This window comes from Pygocentrus nattereri, chromosome 19, assembly GCF_015220715.1.
Source record: "Pygocentrus nattereri isolate fPygNat1 chromosome 19, fPygNat1.pri, whole genome shotgun sequence".
NCBI lineage: Eukaryota > Metazoa > Chordata > Actinopteri > Characiformes > Serrasalmidae > Pygocentrus > Pygocentrus nattereri.
This window is the reverse complement of record NC_051229.1, coordinates 15,359,349-15,378,631: the sequence shown is the minus strand read 5'-3', so window position 1 is coordinate 15,378,631 and position 19,283 is coordinate 15,359,349. Positions and strand designations below refer to the sequence as shown.

At 38.9% G+C, this 19,283-nt stretch overlaps 1 protein-coding gene across 5 annotated transcripts in view; it reads right to left on the bottom strand.

Moving 5' to 3' along the window:
* The window catches only part of tcf3a (transcription factor 3a), a 35,809-nt gene extending 16,758 nt beyond the window's left edge, over positions 1 to 19,051 (bottom strand). For 2 of the 5 annotated variants that reach the window (XM_017697105.2, XM_017697107.2), the window contains exons 1-5: positions 18,536 to 19,048; positions 13,036 to 13,154; positions 12,358 to 12,430; positions 3,912 to 3,982; positions 2,452 to 2,527 (exon numbers count right to left, since the gene is read on the bottom strand). In XM_017697105.2, coding sequence (XP_017552594.1) covers positions 2,452 to 2,527; positions 3,912 to 3,982; positions 12,358 to 12,430; positions 13,036 to 13,110 — 295 coding nt within the window. In that variant the 5' untranslated portion in view covers positions 13,111 to 13,154; positions 18,536 to 19,048. Of the gene's footprint in view, positions 1 to 2,451; positions 2,528 to 3,911; positions 3,983 to 12,357; positions 12,431 to 13,035; positions 13,155 to 18,535 lie in introns of all 5 variants that reach the window. The other 3 variants (XM_017697108.2, XM_037530975.1, XM_017697106.2) reach the window with 3 other exon arrangements.
* Positions 19,052 to 19,283: the final 232 nt, after the last annotated feature.

Here is a 19,283-nt window from a genome sequence, read left to right as displayed (position 1 = left end):
CATCACAACATTTCATTTTTCTGACCACTGTAAAATAGGCGTCAAATAATTATTGGCCAGGCCGATAACTGAATGCGATATTCGTCATTTTGCCAATAATCAGAATCTTTACTTGACTTGTTTTCTAGCTAATAACAAGCATATTTAAAAATAATAACAAGCTTAATTGAAGAATTAAGCTTCTGGATCTATGTTCCATCCACAGCCTTAACGGACTGGTTGAAATCAGACTGACGCGTCAGGTACAACTAAGCAAAATGTGCTTATTGTATTTCATATTGTATTCCCTTGTGATCTTTAATTTTTAAAAATGTTTATGTACTTGGTTTTGGGAAGCTCTTTAGGTTAAAACATATTTTGTATTTTTATTATTTTAAAGAGTTTTTTTTTAATCAGACTAATCAGATTTTCTCAAAATCTCCAAATGTTTGTACTCTCTAAAAGCGTCATGTATTGTATGCATTTTTATAATGTTCCAGTGTTTACTGTTAGTATTTAATTAAGCATTACATTCAATATGCTTTATGTAGGAATGTCCTGTATATTTAGACACTATATATAGGTGGAATGGGAAAATTTGAAAAAGAAGCTGACTTTAGCTTCAAAAGTTGAAAGGCATAAAAAAGGTATGAGGAGGTTGTTCTGTTTCTGCTTGAAATTATTTTTTCAGTTTCACAGAACCAACAGGTTAGCATTATTTTGTCCCATTTGCTCATGTTTTGGGGATTTAGTAGATGAGAAAGATGTAAAAAGCAGAAAGGAAAAACGTGGAGAAGATCGGGGCGATGTTGGATGAGCTCTGCTCCATAAATCTGGAGGTGAGCATCACATACAAGGCTGTGATGAGGCAGAAGATGGAGGAGCTGTAGCGTGAATGGGAGATGATGAGGGATCCAGTAAGTGCGATTAAGGAATGAAAGGATCTTATCAGCGGTTCCTCTGGTGGTTATTCAGAAACACAGGCTGAAGCAGGTGCCGCAGAAAAATGAGATCCTAAGTCCAAGTGAGAACATGAGCACAGAAGAAAGATGAGAGTGGAAGAAAATCCAGAAGGCGGCGGCAAAGGAGCTCAAAATGCAAAAGAAGTTCCGGAAAAGACTCTGGTGTTGAAAAGGGGAGAGTGATGAACCCGAATGTATGTTTTTTACTTAAAACACCAATAAACATTTCCACTTGTCTCTTTATGTTTGTTTGTAAGTGATAACAGGCCAAAGATATAGCACTGTAAACAAAGAAACAGAATCCTAAAAAAAACACTATGATGATCTGGTTACTTTTTCCATTTTTTAAATATTCATTTAACGTATTTTGTGATTTATTCATTGTGAGAAGGTGCCGGTTGGAAGGCTGCTCTGTCTCGCTCTCTCTCATGCTCACTCTCCCTCTCCCTGTTTGGCCAGGCTCCATCTGGCTCAGTGGGGCTGGCAGAGTGGATGAGGTGTACTGTTTACGGCCTCAGACTTGGGCCTGAACAACAAATTGCCCCATTATAAATGCTCTGGCACTAATTAAGCAAGCCCCCACCTTCCGCTGTTCCTAAAAGGCAGCCACCCCTCTGGTTAAGCTCCAGGGGGTTGGGGCTGCGCTCCAGTGGACTTAACCCCACTAAACAACATCTAACACCCACCCCACAGAACCCCACCGGCCAGAACATGCAAGACTTTACTGAGGAAATCCCTGCATGACCCCATCCATACTGTGGACACCCCTATAAGCTCTTTTGGTGATAGTGCTGGAAATCTATTGTCTATATCGTTATACTGGTATCACTGTCACACAGCACTGCTGATTTTAGCGGTACTGATGGTTAAAAAAACAATAACAGTGTAAAATACATAAATTTCTACGTAAAATACATAAAAGTCCTCTCAAAATATTGTGTTTTTATAAGGCACTCTCATCATAGATTAGTAGTACTCAGGAAACATAAGTAATTAATAAATAAACTTTATTAACCCTAACTTAAACATCATCTGATGCCGTGCTACAGTGAGGCATTTGGAAAATAAGACTGATTTTTAGTGGACATTTACGTGTAGACACTGCAATCCCTCCATCCAATCACCACCACTGTAAAAATATCAGTGGTTGAATTTCTCTGGAATAAACCATTGCACATCAAACAACTCTGAATGACTTTGGTCACATCTCATCAACTGATCATGAGGAAAAACCTCAGCAAAACAAAGCCAAAATATTACCAAACAACTGTTTTTTGTTAACCAAACAATATGCAGGTATTTCTTCTTACTTAATTATAAACAAGGAGTGAAAATCATAAATTACATGGAAAACATCAAAAGAAGGAATGTGTGACTATAAATAAATTTTTATTATTATATGTAACTGTAAACATCAGAATGTTTTCATGTTAGTACTGAGTGTTGACATGACAATGGCAACAGAGTTAAAGTCCATTTCAAGAATGGATTTGATGAAATGGAAGCATACCTCCGAGCCCTGAGCTGTACAATGATGAGGGGGACATGTTTTCGTGTTCACTGTAGTGAGCTCCGTCTCCAAAAGCCTAGACAAACATTTATAAGCTTATGACTAGTGAAATTACATACAGTCTTCATAAGAAGAAATTAGCACTCACTTCTACAGCAACAGCTAATGTAAGTAATCAAAATGGACAAAAGTACTTGGCTAAAACAATATAAGCAACCAATAAAAGCCTGACATTTGTCTAATTGTATAATTTCTATAATTAAACATAATAGTATGTAAAACACAAAAGTAAGTCTACTTGTGATTACTTAACAACTCAACACGGTTTAAGGCAAGCATGCAATGATTTGGGCTAATCTGTGTTCATAAGCCTCCACTGGCCATGTTACCTTCCTATCTCCAGTACAATACTACAGCAGCAAGCTAAAGACACCTAACATGTCTTGGTTGTGGAAATTCCACAAAAACGATCACTTAAAGGGGGCTTCTACTGAAGCATTGTTCAACCATAACGGACAGCAACCATCACAATGTATGCTGCACTGTTCACTATTATACGGTTTGTGCAGTGACAGGAGATGTATGCTATCTGATCCAGCGTGGCATGTGAGGGATCAGATAAGACAGAGATAAGACGAAGGGATCAATGTTACTACATGTCTAATCTCTGAGGTTGACCAGATGACCAACTGACCCACTAAAGCTAACCTACACGCTCTGGCTGTCTCAGGAAATACGTCAAGTGGCATGTCAATTACCGCATCAAACGGCTGCCTTTCTTAAGTCTTTATTTAAGGACCATCAAAGGAGCATTGCTAGACAGATATTTACAGAGTGTCTGATGTCTGATCTATAATCTAATCAGCTGACATGTTTTGTTCTCCTGTCAGCTGACCTAAAGATATATGGGTGAGGTAGAAATCTACATGGCTTACAGTGCAGCTTACAGAGCTTCCTGGAACTGCAAAACACATCATGTACAATAAAAGGCACAGTATTTGTCTTTGAGGTATTTGAGGTTGTTGGTCCATCTGCTGTGTTTTGTTTCCCTTGTTAAGATTTATAAGCCAAAGGGAGATCTGAGCAATTATTTAAGGCTTTACCCTCAACATTGTATCTGTAGTGATCCATGTTATCATTTATGTACAGTAAGGATGGATATATACATTCCTGAGAATTGTTTGCAATGAACAAAGAATCATTTTTTGGTTGTTCAGTTGCGTCCATACTGCATGGCTGACCCCGTTTTAAAATAAATAACTCAGTAGATTACATGATTATGACTATAATCAATAGTGGTAGCTCTGTTTCAACAGTCGTACTTGAGTTGGCCAGTATCTAAGCCAGTCTGACTGCTTAATGGACTGTAACAATGATAGACATTAGTGAGCTGATTTAAAGTGTAAAACATAGCCAGTGTTGGGTGAACTCTCAGCAAAAACAACCACGTTTGTTCTTACGCGTGAACTGAAGGACGAACTGTTCTGTTCTCCTGAGCCCCAGGTGCCTGAACCACTCCGATCATCCATACCTGCAATAAAAAACACATATCACTGCTTATAACAACTGCTTTACAAATTAATCTGTTATAGTAAGTTAGTACTGGGTATAATTAATTATCATTAGCAGTGTTTATAAGTAGACTGTTTTTTCATTTTTATTTATTTTTTATAACATTGGCATAGTCCAGAGCCTGCGGCTTAGCAGCTCATTCCAGAAGATTCCATCAGCTATTAATAAAACCTCTGAAATTGGAACAAAATAAAAATACACAAGGCTTACACAGCATAAACACTGAGCTCACCTCTGGCTATTCTTATGTTAGCCTCTCCAGCCTACCATTAAGAAGGGATTTTATATAATCCACTCCTTTGAAAAGGATTAATTTAATTTGCCAGTTTGCCATGCTGAATGAGGTACAGAGGAAATGAAAACGGTGGCCAGGGAAAGTCCTCTCATTTGCGTCAGTGAAAAGCACTAAGGCAACGTGGAATCATCAAGGGTAGCATCAAGGGTAGCATCTCACAGAGCCAGTACAGGGGGATATGATGACGCTAGTAGAGTATGTAGTATGCCAGGCCTTTAGCTATCACCTCGTTAGAACCTGATGCCTGTTAGCATGTGTATGTGCATGTGATTTGTCTACACGTCAGCACATTCCTCTCATTGGCACGTACCACACTCAGACTCACTGGATCCCTCTGATCCCACTAATCATATGACTCCTAATAGGCCATAACGATAGCGATACTGAGGAAAAAGTCACACATCCAGTACTTTCCAACCAAATGAATCTAACTAACAGCTATTCAAAATCTAAGAACTTAAAGGAGTTTCGCATAGATCAAGTGTTCTTATCTAGCATGTGCTGTGACGCTGTGTTCTTCATGACAGCTAAACAAGAGAAACTTCTTTTCTCTGTTTGCTTAGCTTCCATCACCACAATTTGTACCCTTTTCTGTAAACTCTGTTCAACATGGTCACTGTAGTGCCCACCGTTTGTTCTACAAGTTTTAAGTACCAATTAACACATTAAAGTTGTTTACATTTACAAAATTACTGACATGTCAAATCATGCAAATGTCTTAATTTGTCTAAACATCCAAAGAGGATCTGCAGTTTGTCAGGGTGATCACAGCAGGTTAAAGTATTCAGCGAGTCTGCATATGGCACACTTATGTGATATCAATACGGCGAACACAGGTAACAGTTAAGGAATGATATACTGTGTAGCCCTACACTATTTTATAGGTGCTGACCTAGGCCTGTGCCTGCTGATGGTTCACAGAGTTATGACACTAACAGCCCTCAATTGATGGTAAGAAGTAATTTACCACTGGTTTAAATGAAAAATATTCTTCATTTATAGATTAATTTAATGCAAACTACCACAATGCACTAGTGTTGCAAATCCTGAATATAACTGAAGATTAATGTTAAGTGATACACTAATACCACATATACTGAACATAGATTAACTGTTCTAGAAACATAGCTGTTGAACTGCACTGGGTGAACATGTCTGTTGGGAGGCTTGGGATGACCACTGTGTAACCTTTTGGCACGCAGGTATATCACCTTTTCAAAAAGCCATGTTTGTTATGGCGCACTTTTTAAGATATCCTCAGACCACAGCGTCAGTGTTCAGACATCAGACAAAACAGCTTTGGGTTTTGGAGAAAAAACTGTAATGTATCGGCTCTCGTATTGGATAGCATGCAAAGAACCTCAGATAAAGCTCCCAAGAGGCACAACTGTCAAAGCTTTGGCCCCATCATCAGGAGATCAGGTCTGATGCCATAGTAATCTGCAGCCAAGAGCCCAACAAAGCATGACTGCCCTCACTCTCTCATGACTGCCCTCACCCCCCACCCCCCCGCTTTTGTGAGCTGTTTTGTTTGACAAACATTAAGAATTAGCTCACATGCTATCTCCGTGTTTGCTTCCATGTCTGTTTCAGTGTCAGGGCTGTTACAACATTAACAGAAGTTGCTCAGTAATTAGGAAACATTGCATGGTCATCCTATCTAATCCACAGTTAGTGTGGACTAGTCTGAATGTGATGGTCTACCCCAACTTAAAAGCAACCTCATTTCAAAAGCACAGAATCACAATACACAACCCGTTAAGGTTCAGTGACACGTAAAGCACTTTGATGCTTTTGAAAATGCAAACACATTTGGGTTAGGATGCAGAGCAGGAGAACTTTAAAGATTGATGGAGCAGAAATTTCCAGAACGCAACACCCCCCCACCCCTCCGTGCTTTAACGCTGGCAAGCATCTCTGGAGAGAAGCACCTTAATTGTGTGCTGATTTGCATAAGTGTGCATATTAATGAACTTGCAGCTTATGAATATTCATATTTTTTGTTTTGTTGTCTAATTAAAAGAGGGGGAAGGGAGGGGAGGGGAGCAAATCATGACAGCATCGGCGACGGAGCAGAACCTGAGTGAAATACGAGGCTGCTGCCATTGCCGTGACAACCATGATCTCCCGGCAGTGTTCCAGAGGTGTTTTGGAATGGAGAGACGCGGGCTTGTGTCAGCAAATTCAATCAAGAGACAAAGTGCAGAACATCTTAAGTCTGTAGCTTGTGAACTGTGGTGCTATCTGACTGTGCTGGGCCAGAGCCATCACTGACTCCCCTGTCAATGCGCGCACATGCACACACACACCACTGACAGAGCGTGACTGAAAAAACAGGAAAGAATGATTTGAGTGTGTTAACGGGCATTCTGCTGCTCCATGCCAGACTACCTGCCTTTAGACAATGCCCTGGAAATCTCATTAAGGGCCGTTTATTTACCTAAAGTGCTCCAACAATACAGGGACTTCCTGTGAGCACGGAACATTTCACCAGCAGAAGGCTGTCATTTAAAGAACGTTTAAAATACTGGGGTGCAGAAAATATGCTGTTTACAGGTACTCACACACACAAAAGAGAAATGAAGGAAAGAAAGAAAGACAGAAAGAAAAAAAGAAAAGGAATGGAAAGAAATGGAAAGAGAGCCGAGACAGTAAGAACAGGAAAAAAGAAAGATAGCAATAGCAGAGAGGACAGAAAGAGGAAGAGAGGAAGCAAGATAAAAATAAAAAGACGAGAAGAAAAAAGAGAAAAAGAAAAAAAGAAAAGGAGAATGGAAAAGGGAAAGAATGAGAATGAGAGAACAAGACAGAGAGAAAAAGAAAAGCTCCGTGAATACTGTGGAATGTGAGAGGCAACAGGAGGGTGATGACATGTGGGGGTGTATGAAAAAAACACTCAAAAATAGCTTTAATCCATATTCATAAGCATGCCGAATATTCACTCTTATTAACAGATTGGATGATTAATGAAAGAGAGTGAGAGAAATCGTGTGGCAGTCATTTAAAACTAGCCCTGCTCAACTCTGGAGAAAACGTCTGCAGGGTAAAGCTTCACCCTGAAGTTACGAGACATTCCCCCTGCACCTGAATAAATAAAACTGCTCCGTAGACGCAATAAAAAAAGTCAACGTGCACGTTTTAGCGGCAAGAGCCGTCTAATGACTCCAGCTGATCCGTTCAGACTTCAGCATGAGCACACGGTTAAATGAGAAAGACCTTAAGGGCAACAAGCACAACTTTATATACTCCAGACTCAGCTGTGCTTTCTGTTCTCTCATAAGTGACATACTGATCTGAAATACTGGATCGGCATCAGCACCCACGTGATATTGATCCACATCTGATACTGTTTCTTAAGCACAGTTGTTATAAAAGTGTAAATAACGTAACAGGTTATTTTTGTTACACTATAAGGTAAAGGACTGACTGGTTCTCCTGTATCATGCCTCACTTAAAAAACACTCAGAGCTGAAATACTCTGTGCAACTTAAGTGTGAATGCAACTTTTTTGAGACATCTCAAGAAAATTAAGTTCAAAACAGGCTGTTTTAATAGTGTTTTAATAGTATGTTAAATGGTATGTTTAACAAAATGTAAAACTGTTTTTCAATTATCAAGACCATTTAAATTTAAAAAAGTATTAAAGTTCAGAGTTCAGACACGAGTATCAAAATCAGGAGAGAAAAAAAAGCATCTATGCGTTGCTATCTGCCAGCCTTCGTCCATCATCTCTCTCTTTACGAGCTGGTGAGTCATTACAGTCTGGAGAGCTGATCTGCGATCGGCTGGCTTTTGCACGCTACCTGTTTGTACAGATGCACTGATTACTAAGGACAATAGAGACACAAGCTGGCAGTCATGAAACCTTCACCCCATACTACTCTCTACCCTGGAGGCACAAATGAGACTCACAGTGTAAGCGCATGTGTGTGTGTCTGAGCACATGGAACAGCTCAGAGAGTGAGTCAGGACAGGCACATTCACACATACACACACCCTTCTAAAAAGAAGAGGGTACACACTAACCCTGTTAGAGAGTGGGGCTATAATTACAGAGAAAAACACTGGAATGGGTCTAGTCAGCCATGAGTCATAGGCTCAGAGCATAACGCATGACACACACATAAGCCAACATAACAGGATAAACCTATTAACCCACAGCATCTAGACATTGATGAATACAATCAAAAACAATACTCAGTTCAGGAAAGCAAGACTGCAAAATACTCCTTTCATCACCATTGCTTTCATGATACTTTCTATATACAATTGCAGTTAATTCCAATACAATGAGCTGAAAGCAAGGACAATAGATCCAGTTATCAACAAATTCAACTAAACTTTAAAAAGACATTTTTAATGCTGCTTAGGGTCACCTGTTACATCATTAAAAAGCCCAAATCATGGAAAACATTTTAAATAAAAGCGTTTGTGTTACATAAACACTGAAAGTTTTAAAATGTACTGAAATTTCTTCCCAGTCAAGAAGTATATTCGTAACCATTTCATGTAATAACTTTGTGATGTAGCTTTCAGAAGCATCAAAGGCTGCAGACATCTGGTTCCTATCACCACCACTGTGAACATTTCTGTCTCAGCAAATTTCCCTAGAACGGAGCGTTTCAAACCAAACCACTTTGAAGGACTGTTTACATTTTAACCATTTCATTTTGCAGAAATTTTGTAAAATCGGTGGAATTCCCCTTTGAGCCTAATTCTGGACATTTTCTTTTCAATAGTGAATCTATTTAGAATGCAGTCCAGGACTAGGCTTAATCTACATCTCAGAAACCTTCTAAGTAACTATTATTTTAGCAAACATTTGTTATTTGTCTGTCTTTTATGTCTATACATCTATAACACAAAAAATTATATGGTTCCTTTGAAATAAATTGCTATTACACATATACACTGCTTTCAAATGACAACAAAAACTTCAGTTAAATTACTAAAATAAAAAGGAAATAGTTAATACCTCATGGGACTTTGTAGGCCCTAGTTTTCACAAAACTGATTTAAGGCTTTTTAATGACCAATGGATGCCCTGAAATCAGACTGGACAAATGCTAATTTCTGCTCTTACTTTGTGAGCCAGAAGCCCATGCCCACCTTCAAGAATGGAAAGTTCTGCTTCATGCAACCTCAGTGTTCCTGTATCTTTCTGCAGAGTTTTGCAGTTATATTTATATCCCAGTTATTCTCACTTTCACATACTCAGTAAATGAAACTCACTGGCCAGAAACACCTTAGGGAATCAAGATCAACCACCATGAGAGAGAGTTATCAGAGTAAGCTAACGAATATCTGTCACAGATTCTATGCCGCACACCCCGTCACAGCTAATGTCATGGAGACTGAGCTAAATGACAGCATGTGGCCACAGTCTCGCAGTCCTGTAGCTTTAAACATGCCAAGTTGAATCATTATCACCAGAGGACAGTGGCAAGGTGTGGAACAGCACAAGCAGCCAAAGCAGCGGGAGGAAAGAAAGCAATGCAGACACTGAGGGCTGTAAGAGAATGAGAGAAAACTTCATAAACTAACCTGTTAAAACCCAACAGAACCACAACTCAAAATCTCTCTCAGTGAAGATAAAAAGACATTATGTTTCCTCCATGACTCTAACAACTGTTTATTTGTAACTGAATATTCTATGGACTATTCTGATGGTCAATCAAGTAATCAACATTTTAAAGGCCTAGCAATGAAGGTGTATTTCACTGAACAATGCATACCTCTTTCAAAGATAATTTACTGTCCTTTCATAACCCAGAATACTTCAACATTTGCCTCATACAAACTGCCAATTAAGCACTGTGTGAAGGGAAAAACTGAAGTAAATGTGAATCAGAAGTCAAAAACTATTTTCTTGCCATATAGTGATGTTTCCAAGTGAAAAGCAGTATTAGTGAGTGGCTCTGAGCAGACATCCCATACAGACATCCCAACTCATCGCAGCATTTTTTTTAAATTAACTGGGTACTCCAATAAGGCATGTATGTACCCTGCTTATTCATAATAAAATTAAACATTCTGGAAATTGTTAAAATTATGCAAAATATATTTTTCCCAACTTTCAATGATGTAATAAAAACTCAAAAGTCACTAGATTTAGAGGGAACATTACATAGGTTTTTTAAGAGGTATGATAAATTGTGTTTAAAATGACCATGAACATGACCTAGCAAGACAAAAAGGCCAGTTTTGATTTCTGATTGGCAACTTTTAAAACTGAGAGGTCAAGTTTAACTGAGCTATTGTGATAGTCCTATTTTATTCAAAAAAACCTTTATTTGTGTATTACCACTGCCATATTCTGTTGTTCCTGTTTCATATGAAGGATGACTGGGGTTTTACCTTCAGTTAAAGCCATCGATATCAGACACAGGTGGAAAAGGTCAACATAAACCTTTACAGATGTTTTTTTTGTGGTTGGTGAAGCTTGAGGAAGGCAGCAACCTTCACACGCTTCTACACAGCCAATGTGAAATGCAGACTCAGCAAGGCTTCCTTGCACATTGTACAGGTCACAATTGCAGCATACGAGTTACAAGTGTAACTCTTTACCCCCTTCACTCCAAAAAATCCAGCATTCAGTGCTGGATTTTGAATTGAATACTAGTATTGTCAGCCAAATTCCGTGCTCTGTCTCGATCCGTATACCGTTATTTCTTTTATAGAAATAACACGATAAAAACGATTTTTAGCTTTGGCAGTATTGAAAGATAACAAAGCTTAGCCAACTAATATATTTCGCTGGGTGCTTTGGATTATTTTAAAAGTAAAATTAAGAATCCATTTATAAAAACTTTATGTTTACAATCTTAATGTTTACAATACTGCATAAAGTTACTTTTGCTGTAATTTTAAAAGAAGCAAATGAAAATAAAGCAGGGCCATTCAAACAAGGCTTTGTCAGGTTAGAAGAGATTGCCAGCGTGGGTTCCTTAACTTCATTAATGCAAACTTTAATATTAATCACACACCATGATAACTCCCAATATTATAGTGTGACCAACACTACAACGCCTGTGTGAAGAAATCTCTAAAAGCCCCGGTAGCATGAAGAATGCTCATACTGAAACCATAGAGCTAACCACATGTGCTTCCTATCAGCTTGCTCTTTACAATTCCAAAAGAACGCTTTTGTCCTTTGACTTCTGACTGCGGAGGTGTGTACGTTTCACAATGGACAAGCCAGCCGTTCTGGACAATAACAGTAACCGTCACCTTTTTAAAAGTGCACAGTTTCAACGTGAGCACATCTCCTTATGCTATCTTATTTCAAACAGGGACTCGTAAGCTAATATCTGCCAGTGTCCTTTGTAGAGCAGAGGGGAGTCTCGTCTCAAATGAACTGCTTGTTTATAACAGGCACAACTGGTGATTACTTACCGAACAGACAAGCTCCTTACTGTTGAATATCAGAGAGTAATTAACAAAGACATTGTAGATTCACGCCGAAAAGGAAGCAGGCGAAAGAAGGGGTGTTAAGAGAGAAAGAAAAACTAGAAGTTAAAAGGGGGGATGGTGAAGGGTGAGAAAGAAGGGTTTGGGTTGTGCATTTGTTTTAATGTTCGTTGATGTGTGTGGGGGATGGAAGGAGGTGTCTGTTCTGTCATTTCCCGTAATCACTCCCACACCTTCAATCTAAGACAGTGAGGAAAAAGGAACAGCTGAAGCCAGCAGAGAAAAAGGATGGGAAAATGAATGAGAGGAGAGTATAGCCTGTAGAAGGGCTTTCAGACCACAGGGAGACATCCATGATCTAGCCTCTATCTCAGCATATAAATCACAACTCAAAACCCACCTCTTTGCTCTATGCTATTCAGATTCTTTCTGTGTCTCCCTCTGCTGCTTTTGCTTTTACTTTAATTACTTTGACTTTCATATTTTCTGTTTATAGAATTTCTAACACAAATCAGAGTTTGATAAAAACTCTATATAAATAAACCATCATTACTATATTATTACTAGCATTAAGGTCTAAACCTTCTCAACTACAGCAGACAAGAAGAATCTTGAGCAGCAAGGCTTACCTGAGCCCACGAATGGTGTGCTGGCTAAAGTAGCAGATCTGTTCTTTCCATTCGACACTGGAAGAGGAAACGTCTACGAAACAGAGAGGACAAGATTAAACAAACATAAATACAGGTTTACACTCAAAGTAATATTCAAAGAAAAAAAAAAAACAACAACCAGGAAATCATATGTGCAAATTACCATGAAGGACAAAGAACAAAGACACAGGCAAGAAAGATCATGAAACTACAAGTACTGACGTGTATTGTTGATATTCAGAATTTGTTCAGCAAAGCATACTGTATTTTATCATAACATAATGATCACAATAACTATATATACGCTGTCTTATCACCCAGCCTTATAACATCTCTATAATCCCTGAGTTATTCAGTTTCTCTGAAATTTGCAAAGAAGACGGCATGGACAAAATGCACCAGCAAAACAGAACCCCTATATAGTTTATATACTACATCTGTCTTTTTATGACCAGCAGTTATTCACTATTCTGAAAGTATATCCATGATCTAAAGCATATGGTGATGTAATATATCCCAATAACAATAACATATCATCAGACTGTGCAGTTTCATACTGTGTAGTTATGATTGCATGCTATAATGCTATATTAAAGTTCTAGCGAATGGACAGCTGTCCATCCTAACCAAAACCATATGGCAGAAATCTACACTTACCACACTGAAGTCCAGGAGATCACTGAGTTCCTTGTCTGTTCCTGCTGTGGTCATTCTGATGCTGGTATCACTCATTCTTTCTTAGTACACACACATAGACACACAGAGAATGTACTACCCTACAGGAGGAAAGACAGAGAAATGAGTTAGAGCAATGGCAGATAACCCTTTGAAGGAGTGCCAAAAGGCTATACTCAATGCAGTACAATATCCATCAAGAACTCCAACACAGTATTCACACAACATTTACGTTTTTGATTATATGCCATCTTAATCACACTCTGTATCCTGAAAGACACACATATACATATATATATATATATATATATATATATATATATATATATACACACGTGTGTGTGTGTGTAGACTAGGCTGCTTATCTGAAGTCTAAACAGGAAATTTATCACAATAGTTTTTTTTAGTGTTGTTCAATACTATACTTTGTTTCGTTTACTCTGCACCAGAGACAGATAGTGTTTCTGTCTGGATTTCTTCCCACCACCCACTTACAAGCAAAACTAAATTTGTAATCCAAAGTAATGTAGTCACATGAGGCTTGTTCAATTAGTCAGTTGTCAAAACTCTGCTGAGAAGTCAGTCTAGCAATGCATCTACACTAGTGAACAGAAGTGATTTTGGCAAAACTTTCTGATTCCATGATAAATATGCTGGCTAAAAAGGCCACATTCTTTCGCTAAGACTTAGTTCTTCTCTGCCTGTTGCCTTGCTAACTGTGGGCATCTGTTAGTATACATCACTGAGCAGCTACATTCAAGCAGGTCAGAAAGATGCCACGATTGATTTCTTGTGCCATGAAGGATGCACAAGCTTGCATTGAAACTCCCATGTCAGTGGCTCCCTCGCAACAGGATAGACCAAAAAAAAAACCAAAAAGAATGGGAATTGGCAGTGACTAGCACAGGTGAGTAAGTGGAATAAAATCAATAAAACAATGGGGACTTGAGATTGGCAAAAAAATGTGAAGGAAAAAAAAAAAAAAAAAAGCACAGAATTTATACTATTTCATCTTTCAGTGGAAGTGTAAAATGCCCCTTTTCTTCAAAGGAGCATGCATATATTCCCTAGATCTGATAACTAAATAAACAAACAGTTCTACCTGGTCTGAGTTATCAGCTGCATGAAAGTACTAAAATGGAGAAAATAATGATGTGTACTTTCTTCATATATAAAATAATTGGCTACATAAACAGAACAGCCCTGCGATGGACTGGCGACCTGTCCAGGGTGAATCCTGTCTTTCGCCCGAAGACTGCTGGGATAGGCTCCAGCATCCCCCCGCGACCCTGACGGAGAAGCGGCTTAGGAAATGGATGGGTGGATGTATGGATAAACAGAACAAAGAAGAAATGCTGTAGTTTTAAACACTCAAAACACAAAGCTATGAACCCATTCAATTTAAATACGTATACATGGCAAAAATTACTGTAAAATACTAGGAATTTGCTGGAGCTGGACATTGGCATTTGTCTCATATCAGACAAAGTAATGCAAATACATCAAAGTTTCCACTTCCTTCCTATGTAGTCTGAATTTGATAAAGATGCGCACAGAGACCCCATCTAGCAGAGGCAGCTGATATGAACTGGTCAGGCACAGCGTGTGTAATGCAGAGTAGTGAGGTGATCTGAGAGAAATTCTATTCCACATCACAGAGGAGCTTTAAAACTGGGCTTTCCCACAATGCACCACATCACAGCACGTAACTCTTGGTTAACCAGATAGGGGCACCACCAGTGAGTCTCCGGTCCAGGGGATTCAATAACAACCAACCACACAAACACACGCTCTTACCTAGAAGGATGATAAACGCCTACACAGGCTGTGCTGACCCTGAAACAGCTACAATATGCAAACATACAAGTTCATGAAGGCTGACTCTGCTCTATTTCTCAACAGTTTTGGATCGCCATCCCATATCTATGGTATTGTAGTGATAGAAACGCATCTACAAATCGTTGCTGTGAAAAATAAACTAACTCTTTTGGACCATTTCTATTCATGTCTATTCAGCATGAAACGTTCATAGAATGTAAATGACGGCTGACGTTTTCAAATGGAGTAAACAGAGATGTAAAAAAAAAAAAGTTACAAGGTTTTGATATGTCAATGCCAAAATGCTGTTGCTTTGCAGCCGAACATCCAAATACACACTCAACATAAACATTTGCACATGAGCAATGTGCCCACTAACAGTCAAACCCCTGCTAATTCTAATACATATAAAAACAGCACAATTCAAATGTAAAATACAAACCTCACACTCTACCAACAGCCTGCCCAAGTCCATAAAGCAAAGCATCCTTCATCCTCGAACACAATAAACCCAAAGCTTTACGCACTGATGGCCAGAGAACGCAGACAGTAAGAGACGTTAATCTGCTCCCTGACTAATAGAGGGAGACGGTTTAGCCATCATCCCTTGCTACACTGCCAGATTAAAAACACAGTGCAATGTAACAGAATGTACAGCTTTTAGGTCAACACACCATCACCATCGCTCTAAGAAAAGGAAACAATGACCCCATCCATTTCCTTGTCTAAACGTGCGCAAAGAAACGTTCAGGTACATGCAGCTTCAGCAGACTAAAAGACTAAATCTCTTGCATTGTTCTGTTGAAAATGGTTTTTGATTAAATTGTGTGAATACCACTGCACCGACAGGAGAAGAAGGACCACTCCATCAAACGGCAGCATAATACCAATTACGGTGGGTTATGTGGATGTATTACAAATCCAAATACCATTGGTTAAATGGCCACTGTCATCAACATACAATCACTTAATAGCATTTTTCTTTCTGGTCCGGGGGCATTGAGAGGTGGCCATGTTTATCAATGACATCATATAAGCTCCAGAACTAAAAAACAGTCACAAGAAAAATGCAGAACCAAACACCTCCTTGTGCTAGGCCATACTGCCCTGACACAGTCTGAATAAGCAAATATAGAGGTTTATATAGGCTGGCACTGAGGCCTTACTTCAATGTCGCTGGCCTGACTGCACTGCTTTTGACTTTTGTGATTTTTAATACAGAATTATTTACATTAATCTGTTCAATTTCTCAATATTTGGGATTTTTAACCAAATCTCCACATCTAGTCCAGCCAGCAATAAAAGATAAACATTTTTTTATTAAATTCAGACAATTACTGCTGTTTATTACATGATACTAAAATATTATAGATCATAAGAAGCATTATAAGACAATACTACAGGAATACTATATCAAGATGAAAATATTATGGATTACTATATTACAGTACTGTGGAAATCTTTAAGTATGATGATCATTCTTTCATTTGCTTAACCAAAAGAAACAACAACACTGCAAAGGCTTAAGGCTGGAGAAATCCTCAGCAAAGCAAAAAATCACCACCATAAAAAAAATAAGGACAGTGTTGCTGTGAATAATCCCACACTCTCCTCATGTGCTCCTAGTAAGAAACGTTCACTCTTCTGAAGATGATGGTGGAGGTGTCACAATACGCTTATTAATATTCATTTTGTTAACACACTGGTTGTGAAACAATACGTAGTGTGAATGGAATACAGTTTGATGTTATGCTATAAAAAATATTTGCAATATCAGTAATCATACTGATAAAAATAAGAATGAGACAACCAAGAAACAATTAGTTTCTATTTGTTTAAATTTCAATCACTTTGCCTTCTAAAGAATAACTTTATTGATAAAGAAATGTATTAAAACTGCTTTGGCTCATGCTCCAGAAATTTGACTTTGAGCAATATACTAAGTCTAGTACTGGCTGATATATTGTTTATTGCTGCTGTTGGAAGAAAACCTTGTATCTCTGTTTTTCAGTTTTTGACATAATCTGAAAATACCTGTTGCCCTTTACGTTGTCTGTAAAATTCATGATGAATGGATCAAAAGATATGACCCAAAATACTTTACGATACTGCTTTCAGGTTTTAGTGACATATCTAATAATTAACATCATAGCCATACTAGAATTCCCATAAAACAGCAGTATGCCTGTCATCAAGAGGTTTGTTTATACTTTTAAAATTTCTATTTCTTGCACATGGTATCCAAGATATGACTCATAAGATGCAATAGAAATTAAATAAATACTCACAATTCAATCATAATAAGCTATGTCAGGTTTGTAACACATAGACCTTTAGCAGCATTCAGGAATCATAGATTCATGAATATCACCTGTTTCCGTCATATTCCGAAAATAGTGCGATCCCAGTGCCCACCAGCACGAGCTGTTTTAATTTCTTTACAAACGAAAATGTGTCGTATCGTAGTACAAAGATCACAACAGACATCGCATCGTTTAAACTGTGTATGGTTAAACCCCTGAAGGATGGGGGTGAACTGGGAAAGGGGGGCACGATATAGTGGCACAGAAAAACGGCTAGAAAAGTTATTATTGTATTTGTTCATCCTCTTAGAAAGCAACCTCAAGTCCTCATGAACAGCCCCCACACAGACACGCTTCACTCCCTAATGCTGCTCTATAAGACCCCCCCCCCGCCCCCCTTCTTCTTCTCCACTCTCTTGCCTGTCGATCGACGCAAATAAATACTTATTGATTGTTCTGGAGGAAACTCATTATCTATTCGTCCCATCGCGGCCAAATCGACTTAAAAAAGATAAGATTCCGTGTGTTTAACGGGAAATAGGGGACGTGAGGAAACTGTTCATTGGGATTATTAGGATAGCGGTAAAAAAAGTGAGCCGAGTGGGCCTCAACTCCCCTCACAACACAAAGAAAAAAAGGAGCCAGGCCTCGAAAAGTTTACAAGCAGCCTTAAGCATCAGCAGTGGGTCACGATACTGAATACTGAACAATAGCGAGCATGTGAAAGACAGGAAAAATAATAGTAAAAGGCTAGAATGGACTGAATTCTTGAAAGGATGAGGGCAAATGCAGAACGCTGTTTGTTGTGAAAAATGGAATAAACAAATGCAGTACATTAAAAGCCTTGCTCTTGTTTGCACCGAGTATGCGACCCCGATTATAGTTTCCAACCTATTCAGGGACGTTAAATTAACTTTAATAGACTTTCCAGTGTTACCACAAAAACACATGCCTGGCATTATACGGCGTTTTAAGTTATTATTGCAATTCAGATGCGCTCCAAAGTGCCCTAAACACCCATAAAACTATAACCCTACAACTCTTTACAGTTTCACAAAGAGCTTAGAAGTACCGTTTCACACTTGTCATCGCGGCGTAAAGTGAACAAAGAAGTCGTTTCCTACGGCCATGCACACAAGTGGAGCTCATAACCCAACGCACTCAGACAAAAAAAGGGAAAAAAAAAAACTTAGGACCCGCTTGAAGAAAAGTTGCTATGCTAGCTAGCTACCGATACCCACTGCAGAAGTTTTTGTTTTGCTCGTTTATTTTTTGCAAAACTTCACCAGTTAAAGCGTATTTGAACAGAGACAGACAGAAGTCTTGGCCTGTGAAAGGAAAAGGTTCATAAATATTTTTACCTTTCGTCGGTTTGAGCGTTCGGCATCCAACAGGAGTGTTTTCGGGAGAGAGAAAAACATAAAGTTGGGGGACAAATCCCCCCTCCGTGTTTTACGTCCCGTAAATCGCGAAGTAATTGAGTTCCGCGTCCTCCCTTATCCTTAAAAAGTCTAACGGGACCCGCTGAAGTATAATTACGACGTAATAACTATGAAAATTGAACTCTGCCAAGTTGTAGCTTACCGTTTTCTTACGGTTGCTATCACTGTGACCGTTTCATCTTCCGAGTAGACATTTTAGCCACCTCCACATTGTCATCCCCAATAGTGTATTACTCCGCAGAAAAACGAGGACGTTACAGCGGTGTCCAATTTCAAACGCCCAAAACGAAAAATGCGATGTTTCACGTCGTCGCTTCGAAATGAATTCAGACCACGGTACTTTTCAAGCAGCAGCACACAAAAAATCAATCGTACGCTCAAGTTTAATGCAATAGTCGGACGCTGTTGTTGTAAACCGCCGAGCACTATGCCAACGCGCGGAGTGACACGACAGAAACTGAAGAGCGAGTGGACTTGAAATACAGGGAGATAGAGCGATAAACCGACGCTACTGGCCAATAGGGAGCCGCACAGCATTTGATTGACAAGCGTATCAACCAATAGACTTCGCCAAAATCCGAAGACAAACCCTCTTTTCCTTGCACACCCTACCCTGGTTTTGAAAGAATGGCAACAGGACGCCATGGAAAACTGTTTATTTTTTTGT